The 19,276-nt window shown below is 45.7% G+C and overlaps 1 protein-coding gene across 1 annotated transcript in view; it reads right to left on the reverse strand.

The window, feature by feature from the left end:
* The window catches only part of LOC132827442 (seizure 6-like protein), a 184,936-nt gene that overhangs the window by 15,593 nt on the left and 150,067 nt on the right, over positions 1 to 19,276 (reverse strand). Inside the window, exons 11-12 of the mRNA XM_060844130.1 lie at positions 13,917 to 14,111; positions 6,919 to 7,110 (exon numbers count right to left, since the gene is read on the reverse strand). Coding sequence (XP_060700113.1) covers positions 6,919 to 7,110; positions 13,917 to 14,111 — 387 coding nt within the window. The remainder of the gene's footprint in view (positions 1 to 6,918; positions 7,111 to 13,916; positions 14,112 to 19,276) is intronic.

Raw genomic sequence — 19,276 nt, forward strand, 5'->3', positions numbered from 1 at the left:
GGTCTCCCCTACAGGTGGAAATACCTTCTCCATGTTCATTCCATCCAGGCCTCAATCAGATCCCTCCTCATTCATCTAAACTCCACTGAGTACAGACCCAAAGATCTCAACCACTTCTCATATGACAAGCCCTTCATTCCTGGGATCATTCTCATTAACCCATTTCCGGATCATCTCCAAGGCCAGCACATCTTGCCTTAGATACAGGACCCCAAACTGCTCACAGTATTTCAAATGCGGACTGACCTCAGCCTTATCGGGTCTTAGCAGTGCATCCCTGACAAACAGCAACCCCCTTTCAGAGAAATCTCGTACACTGTCTAGCGAGAATGTTGCCTTGCCATCTGTAATTAGATTACCTTTAGATTTGACAACCTACAGTGTGGAAATTGGCTCAACAAATCCACACCAACCCTCTGAACAGGTATCCACCCAGACCCATTCCACTACACTACATTTACCCCTGAGTAATACACCTAACTCTATGGGCAATTTAGCATGGCCAAATCACCCTAACCTGCAATTCTTTGGACTGTGGGAGGAAACCAGAGCACCCGGAGCAAACCCACGCAGACAGAGAGAGAATTTCATTGGAAAATGCACCAAGTTGCTCCTAATGTCAAGAAAGACCTCTCTAGGCTTCTCATGTGACCCTCTCAGGTTTCTCACCATAAACAAACACAAGAATTGATGGAAAAGCTCAGCAGGTCTGGCAGCATTTGTGGAGAGAAATCAGAGTTAACCTTTCTTGTCGTGTGACGCTTCCTCAGAACAGTTCTGAGGAAGGGTCACTGGACCTGAATCATTAACCCTAATTTCTCACCACTGATGCTGCCAGACCTGCTGAGCTTTTCCAGCAATTACTGTTTTTGTTTCTGATTCACAGTATCCGCAGTTCTTTCAGGTTTTCTCACCATCAACGTTTGGGTTGTCCTTCATCAAACCCCCATCATTTCTTTTTAAATGCACAATTCTGCAGGCTGCCAGGAGATGGCAGCAGAAACCTTCTCACCGAAACACAGTGGCAGACAGGGACTCTAGTAGAAAGCGTTGCCTTCATTTCAAACAGTACTAGCTCTTTTAAGTTAAGGCTTTGCAGAAGCCAGAGGATTTATAAACACTTCTAACATACACTTTCTTCATTCCAATCTTCAACTCTGTAATATTGTCAGACTCTGCATTTACCTCAGCCCATGGACTGCTGAAACCTTTGTTCTTGCCTGGTGTCCCTTGCCTGGTGAATATTACAATTGCAGCATCCTCCTAGACTGCCTTTCACCTTTTAGCCTTTGCAAACTTGTGCTCATCAAATATTCTGCTGCCTTTATCTAAATGGAGTAAGGCCTGGACAACATCCAGCCTTGTGCAGATTAACAGTAAGTAACATTCACACCATAGCAAGCGACATGATATTGCAAAAAGGAGGGAATAAACTCATCGTCCCTGGACATTCAGTGAACACTTCCATCGCTGGAGCTCCCAGTCTCAATATCCTGGGACTTACCATTGACCAGGAACTGAGCTGGACCCGCCATTGAAATACTCTAGCGACAAGAGCAGGTGAAAGGCTGTGATGGGAGAGTTAGAAAGGGAGAGAGGAATAGAATTAACAGCCAGAAAGTGCTGTGGAAAATCAGCAGGCCTGACAGCATGTATGGAGAGAGAGAGAAAAGAGTCAAAACTTCGAGTCTGGTATGACTTTATAGGATAAGGCTAAGAAAAGTCATATTGGACTTGAAATATTAACTCTGTTTCTCTCTCCATGGATGGTGTCTGCTGAGTTTCTCCAGCAGTATGTGTGTGTGCGCGTGTGGTGTGTGTGTGTGCACATGCATATGTGTGTCTGTCTGTGCTTGTGTCTGTGTGTGTGTGTGTCTGTGTGTGTGCGTGTGTTGTGTGCGTGCACGTGCATGTGTGCGTGTCTTTGTGTGTGTGTATCTGTCTGTGCAAACGTGTGTGTGTTTTGGGGAGACAGAGTGAGAAGGTGCAGGACACTCATGTAGAACCAGCTGAGCTGAATGGTCTACTTCTGTGCTATAATTTTCTGTTCTGATCACATTTCTGTTTGGACATCCTTGCTGTGCACAATTGGCTTGTGTGTTTCCTACTTTACGCCAGAGAACATTTTCAAAGTGCATCGTGGTGAGGTGACAAAAGGTAGGATACCTCAGAAAAGGCTGTAGCACATTGATGGGAGTGTGTTGATAGCTATTTCACAGAGCACCCACTGGCTCTGGCACACTGCAGGCATCTGAGTGCCACTCGCCTAGTTCCAGAGCGATGTACTCACTCAGTGAATCCAATTACATATCCCTGGATACGTTTCTTAATTACACAACATATTAACAGTTGTTGCTTGAAATATGCTGCACCAACAATTTCGTCACATCATTTGAATAAATGCTTTGAAGATTTATGAACTGGCTCTCTCTCTCGGGGGGCTATTAAAACAATTGTGTGCTTTGTAGCTTAGTCTGTTGATAGATGGTTGCAGTAACCTGTACTGCAGTCTCCTGCTGAGCTGGAGAACTAAGATAGTGACTAATAATCTTGGGTAGGTGGTGTGAGTAGAAATAGGCAAACCAGACAGCAGAACTGCAAACAGCCTGACTGTTACAGTCCATTTACAACAGGGCACAGTGTTTAAACAAACAACATTCCAGAAACATGTTCCCCTACAGATTCAGTGATTATGTTAAGTCCATAAAACCAACTTAACATTCAGATGATGTTTTTGATTTACTAAAACAGGTCACATGAACGGAAATTGCTGGAGAAACTTAGCAGGTCTGGCAGCATCTGTGGAGAGAAAGCAGTTAATTTTTAGATTACTTACAGTGTGGAAACAGGCCCTTCGGCCCAACAAGTTCACACCGACCCGCCGAAGCGCAACCCACCCATACCCCTTACCTAACACTACGGACAATTTAGCATGGCCAATTCACCTGACCTGCACATCTTTGGACTGTGAGAAGAAACCGGAGCACCCGGAGGAAACCCACGCAGACACGGGGAGAACGTGCAAACTCCACACAGTCAGTCGCCTGAGGCAGGAATTGAACCCAGGTTCCTGGCGCTGTGAGGCAGCAGTGCTAACCACTGTGCCACCGTGCCGCCCTCAATGTGTCAGGTCTGGTGACCCTTCATCTCAGGAGTCTTATGAATCAAAATTAGACACAGCTACAGAAGACTCAGAGAGCAGATGATCTAAACTTGGTCAAAGAGTAGGTTTTAATAAACCGGTCTTCAATGAGGAGAGAGACATAGCAAGGCAGAGAGGTTCAGTAGGGAATTTCAGAGTGTCAGGGTCTGTAGGTAGGTGAGGGATGACTGTCAATGGAAGAGGCTGACCAGGGCAGAATCGGTGGCTTACAGAGACCTCAGAGAGTTGTTGGTCTGCAAGAGGTTATGTCTACACAGAAGGAGAATGCGATGGAGAAATTTGACACACAAAAGCAAAATCAATTGAGAAGCAATTAGCTCCAGTTCAAAAAGAAGATAGATCAATCAAAAATCCAAAGGGCTCTGCATCCGGATTGTATGTCAACTCTGATGCCTGAAAGCACAGTACAAGTGTATAAATGTTTCTGATTGGTGCTGATTGTTGTAACTGTCACACGGTGTCAAAAGAAATGGGAGTAGGAGTTGGTTATTTTGCCTTTGAGTCTGCTCGAAGTTCATTGTTAAAACAGAGAAGAGAAGCATGTTACAATATAGTGCGATGCCTGGGTACCAACCATTGATGGCTTGTGTTTGGGGTACAGCTTTGTCACTGTCCCTCCTTCCTATGCTAGTCTCAAGAACTATTGCAGTCATTTCTGGTGGACAATGGACCATAAAAAGTCTCAACAAATGAGTCTTTGACAACATGATGTAGTTGATTACAAATTGGTAATGATGTACAGGTTACATGAACCTATAGGTTTATTGACTACTATGAAGAGGTGCATATGCCTCCATCAGGAGACCTGGTGAAAATCCAGCCAATTGTCCACTTGAACCTTCCCAATACTCCCTTCATGGCTGTGCATAAATTAGAATGGGTGAAGTTCCTGTTTAACTCTTTCATATCCATTACAAGGATCATGGTTGATCTTCTACCTTAATCTCACCGTTCTACCTTCACTGTTTAATTGGGATTATGGTTGGTATGGACTGGTTGGACCAAAGGATCTGTTTCTGTGCTGTATGAATCTATCTTCCTTGCCCTAACACCTAGCATTCAAAAACCTACCAGCTTTGGTCTTGAATATACTCAGTGACTGAGCATTCACAACCCTCTGACTGAAGAAATTGCCCCTCAATCCTGAAAGAGCCATCCCCTCGTTCTGAGAATGCAACTCTGTATCTTGACCCATTCAAGAGGAATGGTATTATCAACATCTTCCATGTCCAGGCTTCACAAATGTTCCAAGATTAAACTGGTTAACCTCTCTTTCTTTTAAACTCTGTGGACCATAGGCTGGTCTCCTCAATGTCCACTCACAGGACAACCCTGTCATCCAAGGAAACAGTCAATGTGCCTTTCCTACACTCTGTCTAGGGTATGTATGTCTTCCCATAATGTTGCATTGCATAACCGTCATAGAACTTTTATAATCTTATCCTCCAGTCCCTTCCCGAAGAAAGCTAACTTATCACTTATCTTCGTAATTGCTTGGCCTTATCTGCATATGAACCTTCTGTGATTCATGTAGAAAGGAACGTTGTCCTGATCCACCTTTTATTTTGAAGCGTGGAATCATGCAGAAGGCCATTTGGCCCATTCAGTCTGTACCACTAACAACACAATACTGCATTACCTTCATAGGTCCCACTTTCCTGCATTTGGTCCATTGCCTTTATTGTCATGATGTTTTAAGTGCTCATTGAAGAATTTTCTTGAGTGTGTGAGGTTCCCTGCCTCACCTACCCTTTCCAGCCACCACCACTCTCTGGGTGAAAAGGCTTTTCCTCAAATCTCCTCTAAACCTTTTGCCTTTCACATTTAAATTCTGCCCCCTCGTTATTGACCCAACAACTAAGGCCAACAGCTGCTTTCTGTCCAACCAGCCCACTCCCCTCATAATCACACACACCTCTATCAGGTCCCTTCTCAATCCTCTTTGCTCCAAGAAAACAACCTGAGCTTATCCATCCCCTCTTCCTCACTGAAATTCTCCATCCCAGGCAAATTCCTGGTGAATCTCCTCCGCGCGCTCTCCAGTGCAGTCACATCCTTCTGATAGTGTGGAGACCAGAACTGCACACAGTACTACAGATGTGGAGAAAGTGAGGACTGCTGATGCTGGAGTACAGAGTCAAAAGGCGTGGTGCTGGAAAAGCACAGCTGGTCAGGCAGCATCTGATGGGCAGGAGAGATGACATTTTAAGTGTAGGTTTTTCATCAGGAATATGGCCATCATTCCTGATGAAGAACTTATGCTTCGAATGTACATTCTCCTGTTCCTTGGATGCTGCCTGACTGGCTGTGCTTTTCTAGCACCACACCTTTTGACTCTGTATTCCAGCTGTAGCCTAACCAGAATTCAGGAAGCAGTATTAGATTAGATTCCGTACAGACCCTTTGGCCGAACCAGTCCACACCGACCCTCCGAAGAATAACCCACCCAGACCCATTTCCCTCTGACTGATGCATCTACCACTATAGGCAATTTTTAGCATGGCCGATTCACCTAGCCTGCACATCTTTGGATGTGGGAGGGAGAAACCGGAGCACCCGGAGGAAACCCACACAGACATGGGGAGAATGTGCAAACCCCACACAGGCTGTCGATCGAGGCTGGAATTGAACCTGGCATCCTGGTGCTGAGGCAGCAGTGCTAACCACTGAGACACTGTGCGACCCCGAAATATGGTGACAAAACTCTTTGGTTATTTATTATTTTAAGTAGTTGCCAGAACACTCCTACCTTGAAAATCATTTTGACCATCACCATTTTTCTTTTTAAGTATTAATAATGCCTCTCCCACCTTCCCTCGGTTGAACAGCAATTAACAAAGGCTCTCACTGTTCTCCTCAGAGATTTTGTGAAAGTGCAGTGAAGTGACACTTTCCTGCAGTGAATTCTTCTGATTTTAAGCCGAATTATTCATTGGCTATGAGACGTTCAAGGAATCAGTATTCAGGATCCCAAGCAAGTGCGTTCAAAGGATTAGCTTGTGTCCCATTTCCCCAGGAACATGCCGTAAAGTGGGCCCACAGTTAGTATGAGTCGCTGGTGGAAATGGCTCGTTTAGAGACTGATTGGCACATACTTATACAGCACTGTGTTTTCGACTGTTGAGTCTGTAGAGGAGCAGTAACACAATCATGATAATTAAAATCTGATCGGATAGAAAATGAATTGAAAGTAGTGTCTTATAGTCAATTAATTAGAAAGAAATTAACATGGGGTTATGAATTCAAATTGGAATTTAAGATTGAAGGGTCTTTCAAGCAGAAGGAGAGGGAGAGAAGGGGACTTTACAGAAAGAGGGAGTGGGAGAAAGAAGAGGAAGAGAGAATGAGGGGAGAGTGTGGTGAATTGGAAAGTGAGTAAGAGAGGTGCAGAAAGAGAGGTTAGTTGGAGAGAGAACGGAGAGAGAGAGAGTGAAGAGCATGAGGGAGAGTTGGAATAAGTGGGAGTGAGCTGAGGGAGAGTAAAGAAAATAGATTGGGCAGGGAGAGAGTGGAGTGAGTTGGGAAGTGGGGAACAGATGGGGAGAGAGCTGTCTTGGCTAGACTCTGCTGGTTCATAGATGTTGCATCACCCCAACCAGTGTCTCAGATGATGAGATAAATGAACTCACACAAAACCAGGTCACGTGAAATTGGTTAAGTTGGATGTTGCTTTTCCTAAGTTAACTACCAAGGGAGCTCAAATCCACAATCACAGTGAGGTTTTGCAAACTCTGCCTTAGTTCTGTTTGACTCACGTGCACAATAGGGAAGTCTGGAGGTCCATTGTGGGGTACCAGTCTCGCGACTGTAGCAAGTTATCAGCGCATTTCCATCCAATATGAATCCTGGGTCACAGCTGAACTGTATTGTGGATCCCACCAGTAACTTGGTATCAGAAATGGAGCGGCTGGCATGTTTGACTTCCCCAGGGTCTGTACAGTACATAACTTGAGTGAGAGTGAGAGAGAGAGAGACAGAAGTTAAACCTTTCATACAACTATTCATGGGCTATATCACAGAGATGTTTCATTTGAAATATAAACCATTGCAATGACCAGATTATGTCAAAAACCTAAAATGAAGATGCGTTATACCCACCTTTGCTAAGAATGGGAGTAATGCACAAGTTCACACATGATTTACATGTATGATTTTTGGTTTATGATTTAATTGCATTGGAACTTAATGAGAAAATATCATGTGATTAAACTTCAACTTCCCTAGAATATGTACAATCAACCATATTATAGATTGCCCCCCTCCAAGCCCCAGTTCATTTGATTTTCTGGGGAAAAGTTCACTCGAATTACTATTTGTTTTCCAAGTGTGATTAAACAAAGGCCTATCCTCACATTCCTATTGGGAACCCTGGAGCCTCATCACACTGACTACTTTCCTTTCTTTACACTTGGAATATGTGATCCCATTCCCGGCATCACTGACTGGATGAAAACTGGTAACATACTCCAGTATCTCATGGATAACTCACTGAAATAATGCCACAGAGGTCAGTATCCCATCACCAGTCATCTTTATTCACATGTGCCAAGTGCTGGACACAGATCCAGCTCCCTCAGAGCCCAGCTCTCAGAGTGAGCAGGGTGTCTGATACTCCTCTTCTTATCTGTCAGCCAGGACTCCGTGATTGAACCAGGTTTGGTTTTTTGAGGTCCACCTGGCTGACTTTGATGTAATCACTACACTTACTGCAATGGAAATAAACAAGCTGAGTATCAAAATTCTTCTGAAGTCTAAAGATGTGTAGGTCAGGTGAATTGGCCATGCTAAATTGCCCATAGTGTTGGGGAAATTGGTCAGAGTGAAATGGGTCTGGGCGGGTTACTCTTCGGAGAGTCAGTGTGGACTGGTTGGCCCGAAGGGCCTGTTTCCACATTGTAGGGAATCTAATCAATCCACTCTATTACGATTTGGGATTTAGAGCCAAGTTGTATTGTTGAGAGTTTAATCATTTTGTTTTCTGGTTTTATCTTTGCTCCGATAATTTGGTCCCCCTCAGGAGCCTCCCAATGATGACCTTCCCTGCAGCCTACATCCAGTTTCTTCCCTCCCTACCCCCACACCACCCTCTCTCACAAGTTTTGCTGTAAAGATATGGAACAGTAGGGGATAGGAAAATGAACTCATGCACATTTTGTGCTCAAAAGGGACTAACAGAAATTTATATGTTGAATGTGTCTTAATCAGAGCGCACTTTTATTGATTTTGATTATTCTTATTAAGGCTGGTGATTGAAATACCACAGAATGCAATCACTTCTCAGTCCCACATTTGATGATTGATTTGATCTTGACTTGAGAAAGACAGCAAATTTCATTTTTATTAGCACTCCATACTTGCAGGAGAACATCATCGAATGCTATCTTTAAGTTACCTTGTATTAGTCTGAATCTAGCCCCTGTCTCATTTAAAGCACTATTTTAAAGTATTTTTCCTGGTTGAAGATTTAATGTTAGTTACCATGACCTATAGAATATTCACAACAGGAGCTTAAGTAGATTATTCAGCCCCTCATACCTGCTGTCCCATTCAATAAAACCATGGCCGATCTGTACATATTTTGAATCCCGCACCCCAATGTCTCTCTGATAACCCTTGATTCCCCTGCCTTGTGATCTATCCATGCTGAAAATGTGTTGCTGGTTAAAGCACAGCAGGTCAGGCAGCATCCAAGGAACAGGATATTCGACGTTTCGGGCTAGAGCCCTTCATCAGGAATCCTGATGAAGGGCTCTGGCCCGAAACGTCGAATTTCCTGTTCCTTGGATGCTGCCTGACCTGCTGTGCTTTAACCAGCAACACATTTTCAGCTCTGATCTCCAGCATCTGCAGACCTCACTTTTTGCTTATGATCTATCCATGTCTGCCTTAATAATATGCAATGATTCAGTCTTCATTATCTTCTGAGGCAGTGAGTTCCATGGTTGCTTAATCCTCAGAGAAAACATTTTTCCCCATTCCTGTCCTGAAAGGGTGACCCTTCATTTTGAAACCGTGCCCCCAGTTCTGGATTGACCCACATCCACCTTATGAAGACCATTCAGAATCTTATGCCCTTCATTCATATTGCCCTTCAGTCTTCTCAACTCCCGTGGGAATAAGCTCAGCCTGTCCAACCTTTCCTCAGAAGACAATCCATTCATTCCAGGTATCAATCTAATAAACCTTCCCTGAACCATCTCCAATGCATTTACATCCTCCCTGAACAAAACTTCCTGAAATAAGTAGACAAAAACTGCACACAGCTGACATGATATTGTCGTATCAATGCTCTGTTTAAGTGAAGCATAACATCCTAACCTCTATGTTCAATTCCTCTTGTATTAAAGAATAGCCTTACCCCGTTTAAACTACTTGATTATGTGCTTTATCTGCGTGTGGAATCCGTAAACCTCTCCATACCTCAGAATTCTGCAGTTGTGATATATTTAAGAATTGTTCTGCTTGTTCATGCTTTCTGCCAAAGTGTACATTTTCCCATTTTCCCACATTATACTCCAAATGTCATATTATTGCCAGGGGACTGGAAGTTAATCGTAAGGATGTTTTGCTGCGGTTGTGCATACATTCCTGATGAAGGACTCCTGCTCGAAACATTGATTTTCCTGCCTGGATGCTGCCTGACCTGCTGTATTTTTCCAGCACCACTCTAATCTTGTATGTATACGTGGACATAGAACACTATGTATAGTTTTGGTCTTTTTATTGAAGTGCAGATATAATTGCATTAGAAGGTTCACGCAACATATTCTGGGATGATTCCTGTGTCCAAATGCAACAAGATCTGGACAGTATCCAGGCTTGGGCTGACAAGTGGCAAGTAATATTTGTACCATGCAAATACCAGGCTAAGACCATCACCAACAAGAGACAATCTAACCACCAGCCCAGACATTCAATGGTGTTATACTGCAGTGAATAACTCACCTCCTGATTCCTCAAAGCCTGTCCATCATCTACAAGCCACAAGTCAGGAGTGTGATGGAATAGACTCCAAACTTGCCTGATTCAGTACAGCGCTGAAAATGTGTTGCTGGTTAAAGCACAGCAGGTTAGGCAGCATCCAAGGAACAGGAAATTCGACATTTCGGGCCAGAGCCCTTCATCAGGAATGAGGAGAGGGTGCCAGGCAGGCTCAGATAAAAGGTAGGGGGGAGGGACTTGGAGGAGGGGCGATGGAGATGTGATAGGTGGAAGGAGGTCAAGGTGAGGGTGACAGGCCGGAGAGGGGGTGGGGGCGGAGAGGTCAGGAAGAGGATTGCAGGTTAGGAGGGCGGTGCTGAGTCCAAGGGAATCGACTGAGACAAGGTGGGGGGAGGGGAAATGAGGAAACTGGAGAAGTCCGCGTACAGTACAGTACTCGGATTCAGTACAGCCCCAACAATACTCAAGAAGCTTGACACCATCCAGGACAGAGCAGCCCACTTGATTGGCAGCACATCCACAAGTATCCACTCCCTCCGCCATCAAATCACAGTAGCAGCAGTGTGTACTATCTACATGATGCACTGCAGAAATTCACCAAAGATCCTCAGACTGCACCTTCCAAACTCATGACCACTTCCATTTGGGAGGACAGTGGATACATGGAACCATCAGCATCTTCAAGCTCCCCCCTCAAGTCACTCGCCATCCTGACTTGGAGATATATCACCGTCCCATCGCGATCACTGGGTCAAAGTCCTGGAGTTGCTTCCCTAAAGGCATTGTGGGTCAACCTTCAGAAGGTGGACTGCAGTGGTTCAAGAAGGCAGCTCACCCCTACCTTCTCAAGGGGCAACTAAGGACGGTTAATAAATGCTGGGGCCAGGCAGCGTCACCCACATCCCACAAAATAAATAAAACAAAAATAAAAGGGATTATCTAATGAGTAAGGCTTTCTGCAGTGCATCATGCAGGTTGAGCCTGCATTCGTGAGCATTTTGAAGAATGAGAGGTGATCTTAATGAAGGTGCTCAATAAACTGGATTCGAAGAGGATTTTACCCTTGCTGGAGAGGCTAGAAGTAAGGGTCTAAAAATGGAAGGATCCAATTAAGATGGAGATGAGGAGAATATTTTCATTCTCAGAGGATGGTTATTCTCCAGAGCACAGTGGAAGCGGGATTATTAAATATATTCCATGTTGAGTTAGACAAATTCCTGATTGATAAGGGATTGATAGATACAGGGAGTGAGCAGGGAAGGGGAGTTGTGGCCACAAGCAGATCAGCTGTGATCTTATCCATTGATGGAGCAGGCTTGAGGGGCTGAATGGCCTACTCCTGTTCACTTAATTTGTGTGCATGCATTTTCATATCTGCCACTGCTCAGCCCACCCACATTTTGTGTAGCTTAATATCTAATTCCGGGTTGCCTTCTCTGATTCCACTGCTGTCTTACCATTGGCCATTTGATTAGCTTCTCCAGTGTTTCTGCATTCCAGTCATTGACGGAGAGTTGAAAGAGCAATGGTACTAATTCTGGGCCTTGGGGGCCAACCCTCAGCACTTTTCCACTCTGATGCTTTCCTTTTCACTAATGCATAGCTTTCCTATCATTCAACCAGACACATTTTCACTTGAATTTCCAGAGCTTTCAGCTAAATTAATAAGTTTTCATGTGGAAATTTACCAAAAGCCTCTGGTGATTCTAAATATACATCATCGTAGGGTTCAATACAGTTGACTTGCTTTGTCACAATGTGTACATTGCCTTTGAGAGAATTCACCTTAAAATGCTCCATGTGCAATGTGCATATAACATTAAGCCTCTGCCTGTCAATTAGTCTGCTGTAGGTCTGCAGCCTGCACACCCAAAAGTCTTACGGTTTGCGATAATGTCTGCTTCAAAACTTTTAATGTGCTTTATTGGTTTGAATAAACCAACCCATGAAATGAGGTAGATTTGCACCTGATTACGAGATCATTATCATTAATATGGTAGCTCTTGCCTCAAGGAAATTCAGGGGAAACTGAATCTGATTGGTTTTTGGATTCATATTATTTTAATAGGCTCATATGGGATCACTAGTTGGCTGAATCAACTGGATGTAGGGAAGCAAAGTCAGTTATACCTACGTGCCCAAGACTAGTTGCTCAGCTATTAATCCAGAGACCCAGGAAATGTCTTGAGGATCTTTGTTTCGAATCCCGCCACAGCAGATGGTGGAATTTGAATTCAATAAAAAAACAAGTCTGGAATTGATGATGGCCATGCAACTGTTGTTGACTGTTGGGCAAAACCCATCTGGTTCACAAGGGAAAGAAACTGGCATCTTTACCTGGTCTGGCCTAGGTGTGATAGCGATCTGATTCGTAATTGCTCTTTGGGTAATTGGGGATGGAGAATGAATGCTGGTCTAGCTAGAAATGCCCCTCTTCCTGTGAGTGTGCAACAAAAATAGAAACATGCAGAAGGTCGAAGGTCATGGCCATCAGCTGCTAGGTCATTTGGCTGACAGATGAGGGAAAGCTATCAATTTCCTTCCTAAAGAAAGCCTCGTCTTTCTCGATCTGAGTGGAGTCAGGAATAAAGGAAAAATAGTCTACCTTTTCCCAACTACTGCCAGTTCTGACAAAAGGTTATTGGGCTTGAGACATGAAGTCTGTTTTTCTCTCTACAATAACAGAATGCAACTCTATTCATTTTGTTAACATGTTTGCCGAGTGCAGGTAAATGCACAGCTGCAGATTCAGTGACAGAAAAAACCCACCCCACCATATTCACTAACATGCCAATAAGATCCACTGGGTCTGGGTTATACTGACTGACCAGTTTGGACAGATTTGAACTCTTACGTGGATTGATGACCTCTCCTTCCCAAGTTCTGACAGACAGATCCACCAACTGAGAGCACTGTAGCATTAGAGGCAGCTTGAATTTATCTTGCATTAATACATGGTTGTCATATCAATCACTGGTTTACATGGCTGTTCATGGTAGTAAAATGATGGATTGCTTGTACAGCCCAAGCAATAGTTCATTCTGGATATATTGCTTGCGCAGTATCTAGTGGGCATCAGTCATGGCTTCGCTTACCAGGAATGGTAGGCAATATCTGCAACGATAATGCTGTCAAAATCCTCCCAGCATTTCCCTGAGAATGTACCTCAACCTCTTGATCCATAAAATATTAGTTATAGGCGTGACATTAGAAAATGCTTTTTAGCCACTGTTGGAAATGCTACTCTAAAATTGTGTGTTCATCAAAACACAATGATGTTCCAGTCACCAGGCTCCTTTAGCGATTCAAGTTGAAAAGTGTGACGCTGGAAAAGGAGAGCGGGTCAGGCAGCATCCGATGAGCAGGAGAATCGATGTTTCGGGGCATAAGGTCATTTCTGATGAAGGGCTTGTGCCTGAAACATCGACTCTCCTACTCCTAGGATGCTGCCTGACCTGCTGTGTTTTTCCAGCGCCACACTTTTCGACTTTGAGTCTGCAGCATCTACAGTCCTCACTTTCTCCTACTGTGGTTATGTTCACCAAGAGAGCTGTAGGTGGTTTTTGCACAGCCAGTCTGACAGCATGGTACCTTCAGCACATTATACTCTGTTGGAGGTGATAGCATGCAGATTATTCATGTGAGTCTTCTAACTCTTATCCAGTTCTGCACGTCAGCACAAGTCCATTAGCAGTCCTTGTAGCAGCTTTTTTTGAGAACCTCTTTTGGTGGATGTACAGTATTGAAGTATTCCCTCATAGTTGCAAACCACTTTGGTTACAAGCAACATCGGACAATGGACTCTGCTTACTTTTTTCACAGAAAGGGGGATCACTGCTCCAGGTGAGATCCCACTGGCAGGTCAGGGTGTCACTTCCTAAGATGTCATATCCTGGGTCACACTGATAGGTTATCATTGTGCCACGGACCATTTCTCTGTGCGGAGTCGTTTTCCAGCCATTGGGAATCTCTGGAAGGTCTGAGCAAGTGTCGTTCCGTGAAACCTCTGCAGGGAGAATGAAAGACAAATTCAGGAATCAAAAACCAAACAGACTGCCATTCATTCCTCATGTCAAGTTAATCAGTAGTGGAAGATCCTAACCTATAAAGGGGTGTGATTTCACACCGTGTCATGAGTTAGTGGGTAGCCCTTTCCTCTGACCCTTCAGCAGTGCAGCACTTCCTTCATACCGACCCTCCAACAGTGCAGCACTCCCTTAGTACTGACCCTCCATCAATGCAGCACTCCCTTAGTATTGTCCTTCCAACAGCCCCTTAGTACTGACCCTCTTACAGTGCAGCACTCCATTAGTACTGAACCTCCAAAGGGTGTGAGTTTATGTTCCCATTTTTAAGAATCGAACATAAAATCTGGGCTGTTATTCGGGGCAATACTGGTGGAATGGTGCACACTCTTGGACAAGTTGCCTTCGAGGTGAATGACTAAACTGAGGCTTTGCTGAGATGCAAGTTTCCACAGTGTGACTCCAAATAAAGCTTTCCTGAGATCCCAATCAGTCTTTGTATCTTGCATAAAACAAATTTCCAAAAGCAGCAATGTTACAATGAACAAAAAAAATTTGCTGCAGGGATGTTGGTTAAAGGATAAAGATTGACATCAGCTGTCCTTTCTGCTGTTCTTCAACAGGAGGTTTAGGGTGAGGCGGGAAAGATTTAAAAGGGACCTAAGAGGTATGCAGAGGGTGGTGCATGTAGGGAATGAGCTGCCAGTGGAAGTGGTGGAGGCCTGTACAATTACAACAATTAAAAGGTATCTGGATGGGTATATGAATAGGAAAGGTTGAGAGGGATATGGACCAGGTGCTGGTAAATGGGATTACATTAAATTTAGGATAACAGGTCAGCATGGATGAGTTGGACTGAATGGTCAGTTTCCATGCTGTACATATCTATGACACGATGTAACGTGTTATTCAGCTGAAAGGATAGGTGGGGCTTTGGTTTAACATATGATGACACCTCTAACAGTGCAGCAATTCCTTAGTATTGACCCTACTACAGTGCAGCACTCCCTTAGTACTGAACCTCCAACAGTGTTTCACTCCCTTAATACTGATCCTCCAACAGTGCAGCACCCCTGTAGGAAGGTCACTCCAACAGTGCAGCAGTCCCTTAGTCCTGATCTCCAGCCGTGCAGCATTTCCTTAGCACTGACCCTCCAGCAGTGCAGCACTTTCATAGTACTGACCCTCCAACAGTGCTGCAGTTCCTTAGTACTGAACATCCAACATTGTAGCACTATATTCGTCCTGAACCTCCAACAGTGCAGCACCACCTTAGTATTGACCCTACTACAGTGCAGCACTCCCTTAGTACTGAACCTCCAACAGTGTTTCACTCCCTTAATACTGATCCTCCAACAGTGCAGCACCCCTGTAGGAAGGTCACTCCAACAGTGCAGCACTCCCTTAGTACTGACCCTCCAACAATGCAGCACTCCCTTAGTACTGATCCTCCAACAGTGCAGCACTCCCTTAGTGCTGACCATCCAACAGTGCATCGTCCCCTTAGTACTGACCCTCCATCAGTGCAGCACTCCCTTAGTATTGATCCTTCAGCAGTGCAGCACTACCTTAGCACTTACCCTCCAGCCGTAAGCACTCCCTTAGTACTGACCCTCCAACAATGCAGCACTCCCTTAGTATTGATCCTCCTACAGCGTAGTGCTCCCTTAGTACTGACCCTCCAGTAGTGTAGCACTCCCTTACTACTGAACCTCCAACAGTGTAGCATTCCCTTAGCACTGCCCCTCCAATAGTGCAGCACTCCATTAGTACTGACCCTCCAACAATGTAGCACTCCCATAGCTCTGACCCTTCAGCAGTGCAGCACTTCCTTCGTACCAACCCCCCAACAGTGCAGCACTCCCTTAGTACTGACACTCCATCAGTGCAGCACTCCCTTAGTACTGTCCTTCCAACAGTGCAACAGCCCCTTAGTACTGACCCTCTTACAGTACAGCACTCCATTAGTACTGAACCTCCAACTATGTAGCACTTCCTTAGGACTGATCCTCCAACAGTACTCTTTTAGTACTGACCCTCCATCAGTGCAGCACTCCCTTAGTACTGACCCTCCATCGGTGCAGAACTCCCTTACTACTGAACCTCCATCAGTGCAGCACTTCTTTAGTACTGACCATCCAACTGTGCAGCACTCCCTTAGCACTGACCCTCCAGCAGTGTAGCACTCCCTTAGTATTGACCCTCCTACAGTGCAGCGCTGCCTTAGCACTGACCCTCCAGCATTGTAGAACTCCCTTAGCATTAACCCTCCAGCAGTGTAGCACTCCCTTAGTACTGACCCTTCAACAATGCAACACTCCCTTAGCACTGACCCTCCAACAGTGTAGCACTCCCCTAGCACTGACCTTCCAACAATGCAACACTCCCTTAATATTGACCCTCCAAAAATGCAGCAGTCCCTTAGTATTGACCCTCCTACAGTGCTGCATTCCCTTAGCACTGACCCTCCAGCAGGGTAACACTCCCTCAGTACTGACCCTCGAACAGTGCAGCACTCCCTTAGCACTGACTTTCCAACAATGCAGCACTCTCTTAGCACTGACCATCCAGCAGTGTGGCACTCCCTTAGTATTGACCCTCCAAACAGTGCAGCACTCCCTTAGCACTGACCTACCAACAGTCAGCACTCTCTTAGCACTGACCGTCCAACAGTGCAGCACACCCTTAGCGCTGACCCTCCAGCAGTGTAGCACTCCCTTAGTACTGATCCTCCAACAGTGCAGCACTCCCTTAGTACTGACCCTCTAACAGGGTAGTAATCCCTTAGTACTGATCCTCCATCAGTGCAGCACTCCGTTAGTACTGACCCTTCAACAGTGCAGCACTCCCTTAGTACTGACCCCCCAACAGTGCAGCACTCCCTTATTTCTGACCCTCCAACAGTGCAGTACTCCCATAGTACTGACCCTCCAACAGTGCAACACACCCTTAGTACTGAACCTCAAACAGTGCAGCACCCCCTGAGTATTGACCATCCTACAGTGCAACACTCCCATAGCACTGACCCTCCATCAGTGTAGCACTCCCTTAGTACTAACCCTCCAACAGTGCAGCACTCCCTTTGTACTGACCCTCCGACAATGCAGCACTCCCTTAGCACTGACCCTCCAACAGTCCAGCACTCCCTTACTCCTGACCCTTGAAACAGTGCAGCATTTTATTGGTACTCACCCTCCAACAATGCAGCACTCCCTTAGTACTGAACCTTCAACAGTGTAGCACTCCCTTAGTACTTTCCCTCCAACAGTGCATCTCCCCCTTAGTACACTCCCTCCAACTGTGCAGCACTCCCTTAGTACTGACCCTCAACAGAGCAGTTATCCCTTTGTACTGACCCTCCAACAGTGCAGCACACCCTTTGTACTGACCATCCAACAGTGCAGCACACCCTTACTACTGACCCTCTATCAGTGCAGTATTCGCTTAGTTCTGACCCTTCAACAATGCAGCACTCCCTTAGTACTAACCTTCGAATAGGCAGCACTCCCTTAGTATTGACCCTCCTACAGTGCTGCACTCCCTTAGCACTGACCCTCCATCAGTGCAGCACTCCCTTAGTAATGACCTCCAGCTGTGCAGCACTCCCTTAGTACTGATCCTCCAGCAGTGCAGCACTTTCTTAGTGCCGACCCTCCAACAGTGCAACACTCCCTCAGCACTGAACCTCCAACAGTGCAGCACTCTCTTCGTCCTGAACCTCCAACAGTGCAGCACCCTCTTAGTATTTACTCTCCATCAGTGCATCACCCTCTTAGAACTGTCCCTCTAACAATGCAGCACCCCCTTAGTACTGACCCTCCAATTGTGCAGCACCTCCTTAGTACTGACTCTCCAACAGTGCAGCACTCCCTTAGTATTGACCCTCCAGCAGTGTAGCACTCCCTCAGTACTGACCCTCGAACAGTGCAGCACTCCCTTAGCACTGACACTCCAACAATGCAACACTCCATTACCACTGACCATCCAGCAGTGTGGCACTCCCTTAGTATTGACCCTCCAACAGTGCAGCACTCCCTTAGTACTGAACCTTCAACAGTGCAGCACCACCTTAGTATTGATCCTCCTACAGTGCAGTACTCCCTTAGTACTGACCCTCCAACAATGCAGCACTCCCTTCGCACTGACCCTCCAACAATGCAGCACACCCTTAGTACTGTCCTTCCAACAGTGCAGCACTCCCTTATTACTCACTCCCCTACAGTGCAGCACTCACTTAGCACTGTCCCTCCAACAGTGCAGTACCCCCTTAGTACTGACCCTCCAACAGTGCAGCACCTCCTTACTACTGTCCCTCCATCAGTGCAGCACTCCCTTAGTACTGTCCCTCGAACAATGCAGAACCCTCTTAGCACTGACCCTCCAAATGTGCAACTCTTCCTTAGTACCGATCCTCCAACTCTCTTAGTATTGATCCTCCAGCAGTGCAGCACTCTCTTAGCATTGACCCTCCAGCAGTGTAGCACTCCCTTAGTACTGACCCTCCAACAATGCAGCATTCCCTCAGCACTAACCTTTCATCAGTGCAACACTACCTTAGCACTGACCTTCCATCAGTGCAACATTCCCTTTGCACTGACCCTCCAGCAGTGCAGCACTCACTTTGCACTGAACCTCCAACAGAGCAGCACTCCCATAGCTCTGACCCTCCTGAAGTGCAGCACTTCCTTTGTCCCAACCCTCCAACAGTGCAGCACTCCCTTAGTACTGAACCTCCAACAGTGTTGCACTCCCTTAATACTGATCCTCCAACAATGCAGCAGTCCCTTAGTACTGACCCTCCATCAGCGCAGCACACCCTTAGTACTGTCCTTCCAACAGTGCAGCACTCCCTTAGTACTGACCATCCATCAGTGCAGCACTCCCTTATTACTCACCCCCCTACAGTGCAGCACTCACTTAGTACTGTCCCTCCAACAGTGCAGCACCCCCTTAGTACTGACCCTCCAGCAGAGCAGAATCCCCTTAGCACTGACCCTCCAAATGTGCAACTCTTCCTTAATACTGACCCTCCAACAATGTTGCACTCTCTTAGTATTGATCCTTCAGCAGTGCAGCACTCTCTTAGCATTGACCCTCCAGCAGTGTAGCACTCTCTTAGTACTGACCCTCCAACAATGCAGCACTC

The sequence above is a fragment of the Hemiscyllium ocellatum genome, chromosome 24 (assembly GCF_020745735.1).
Source record: "Hemiscyllium ocellatum isolate sHemOce1 chromosome 24, sHemOce1.pat.X.cur, whole genome shotgun sequence".
Classification (NCBI taxonomy): domain Eukaryota; kingdom Metazoa; phylum Chordata; class Chondrichthyes; order Orectolobiformes; family Hemiscylliidae; genus Hemiscyllium; species Hemiscyllium ocellatum.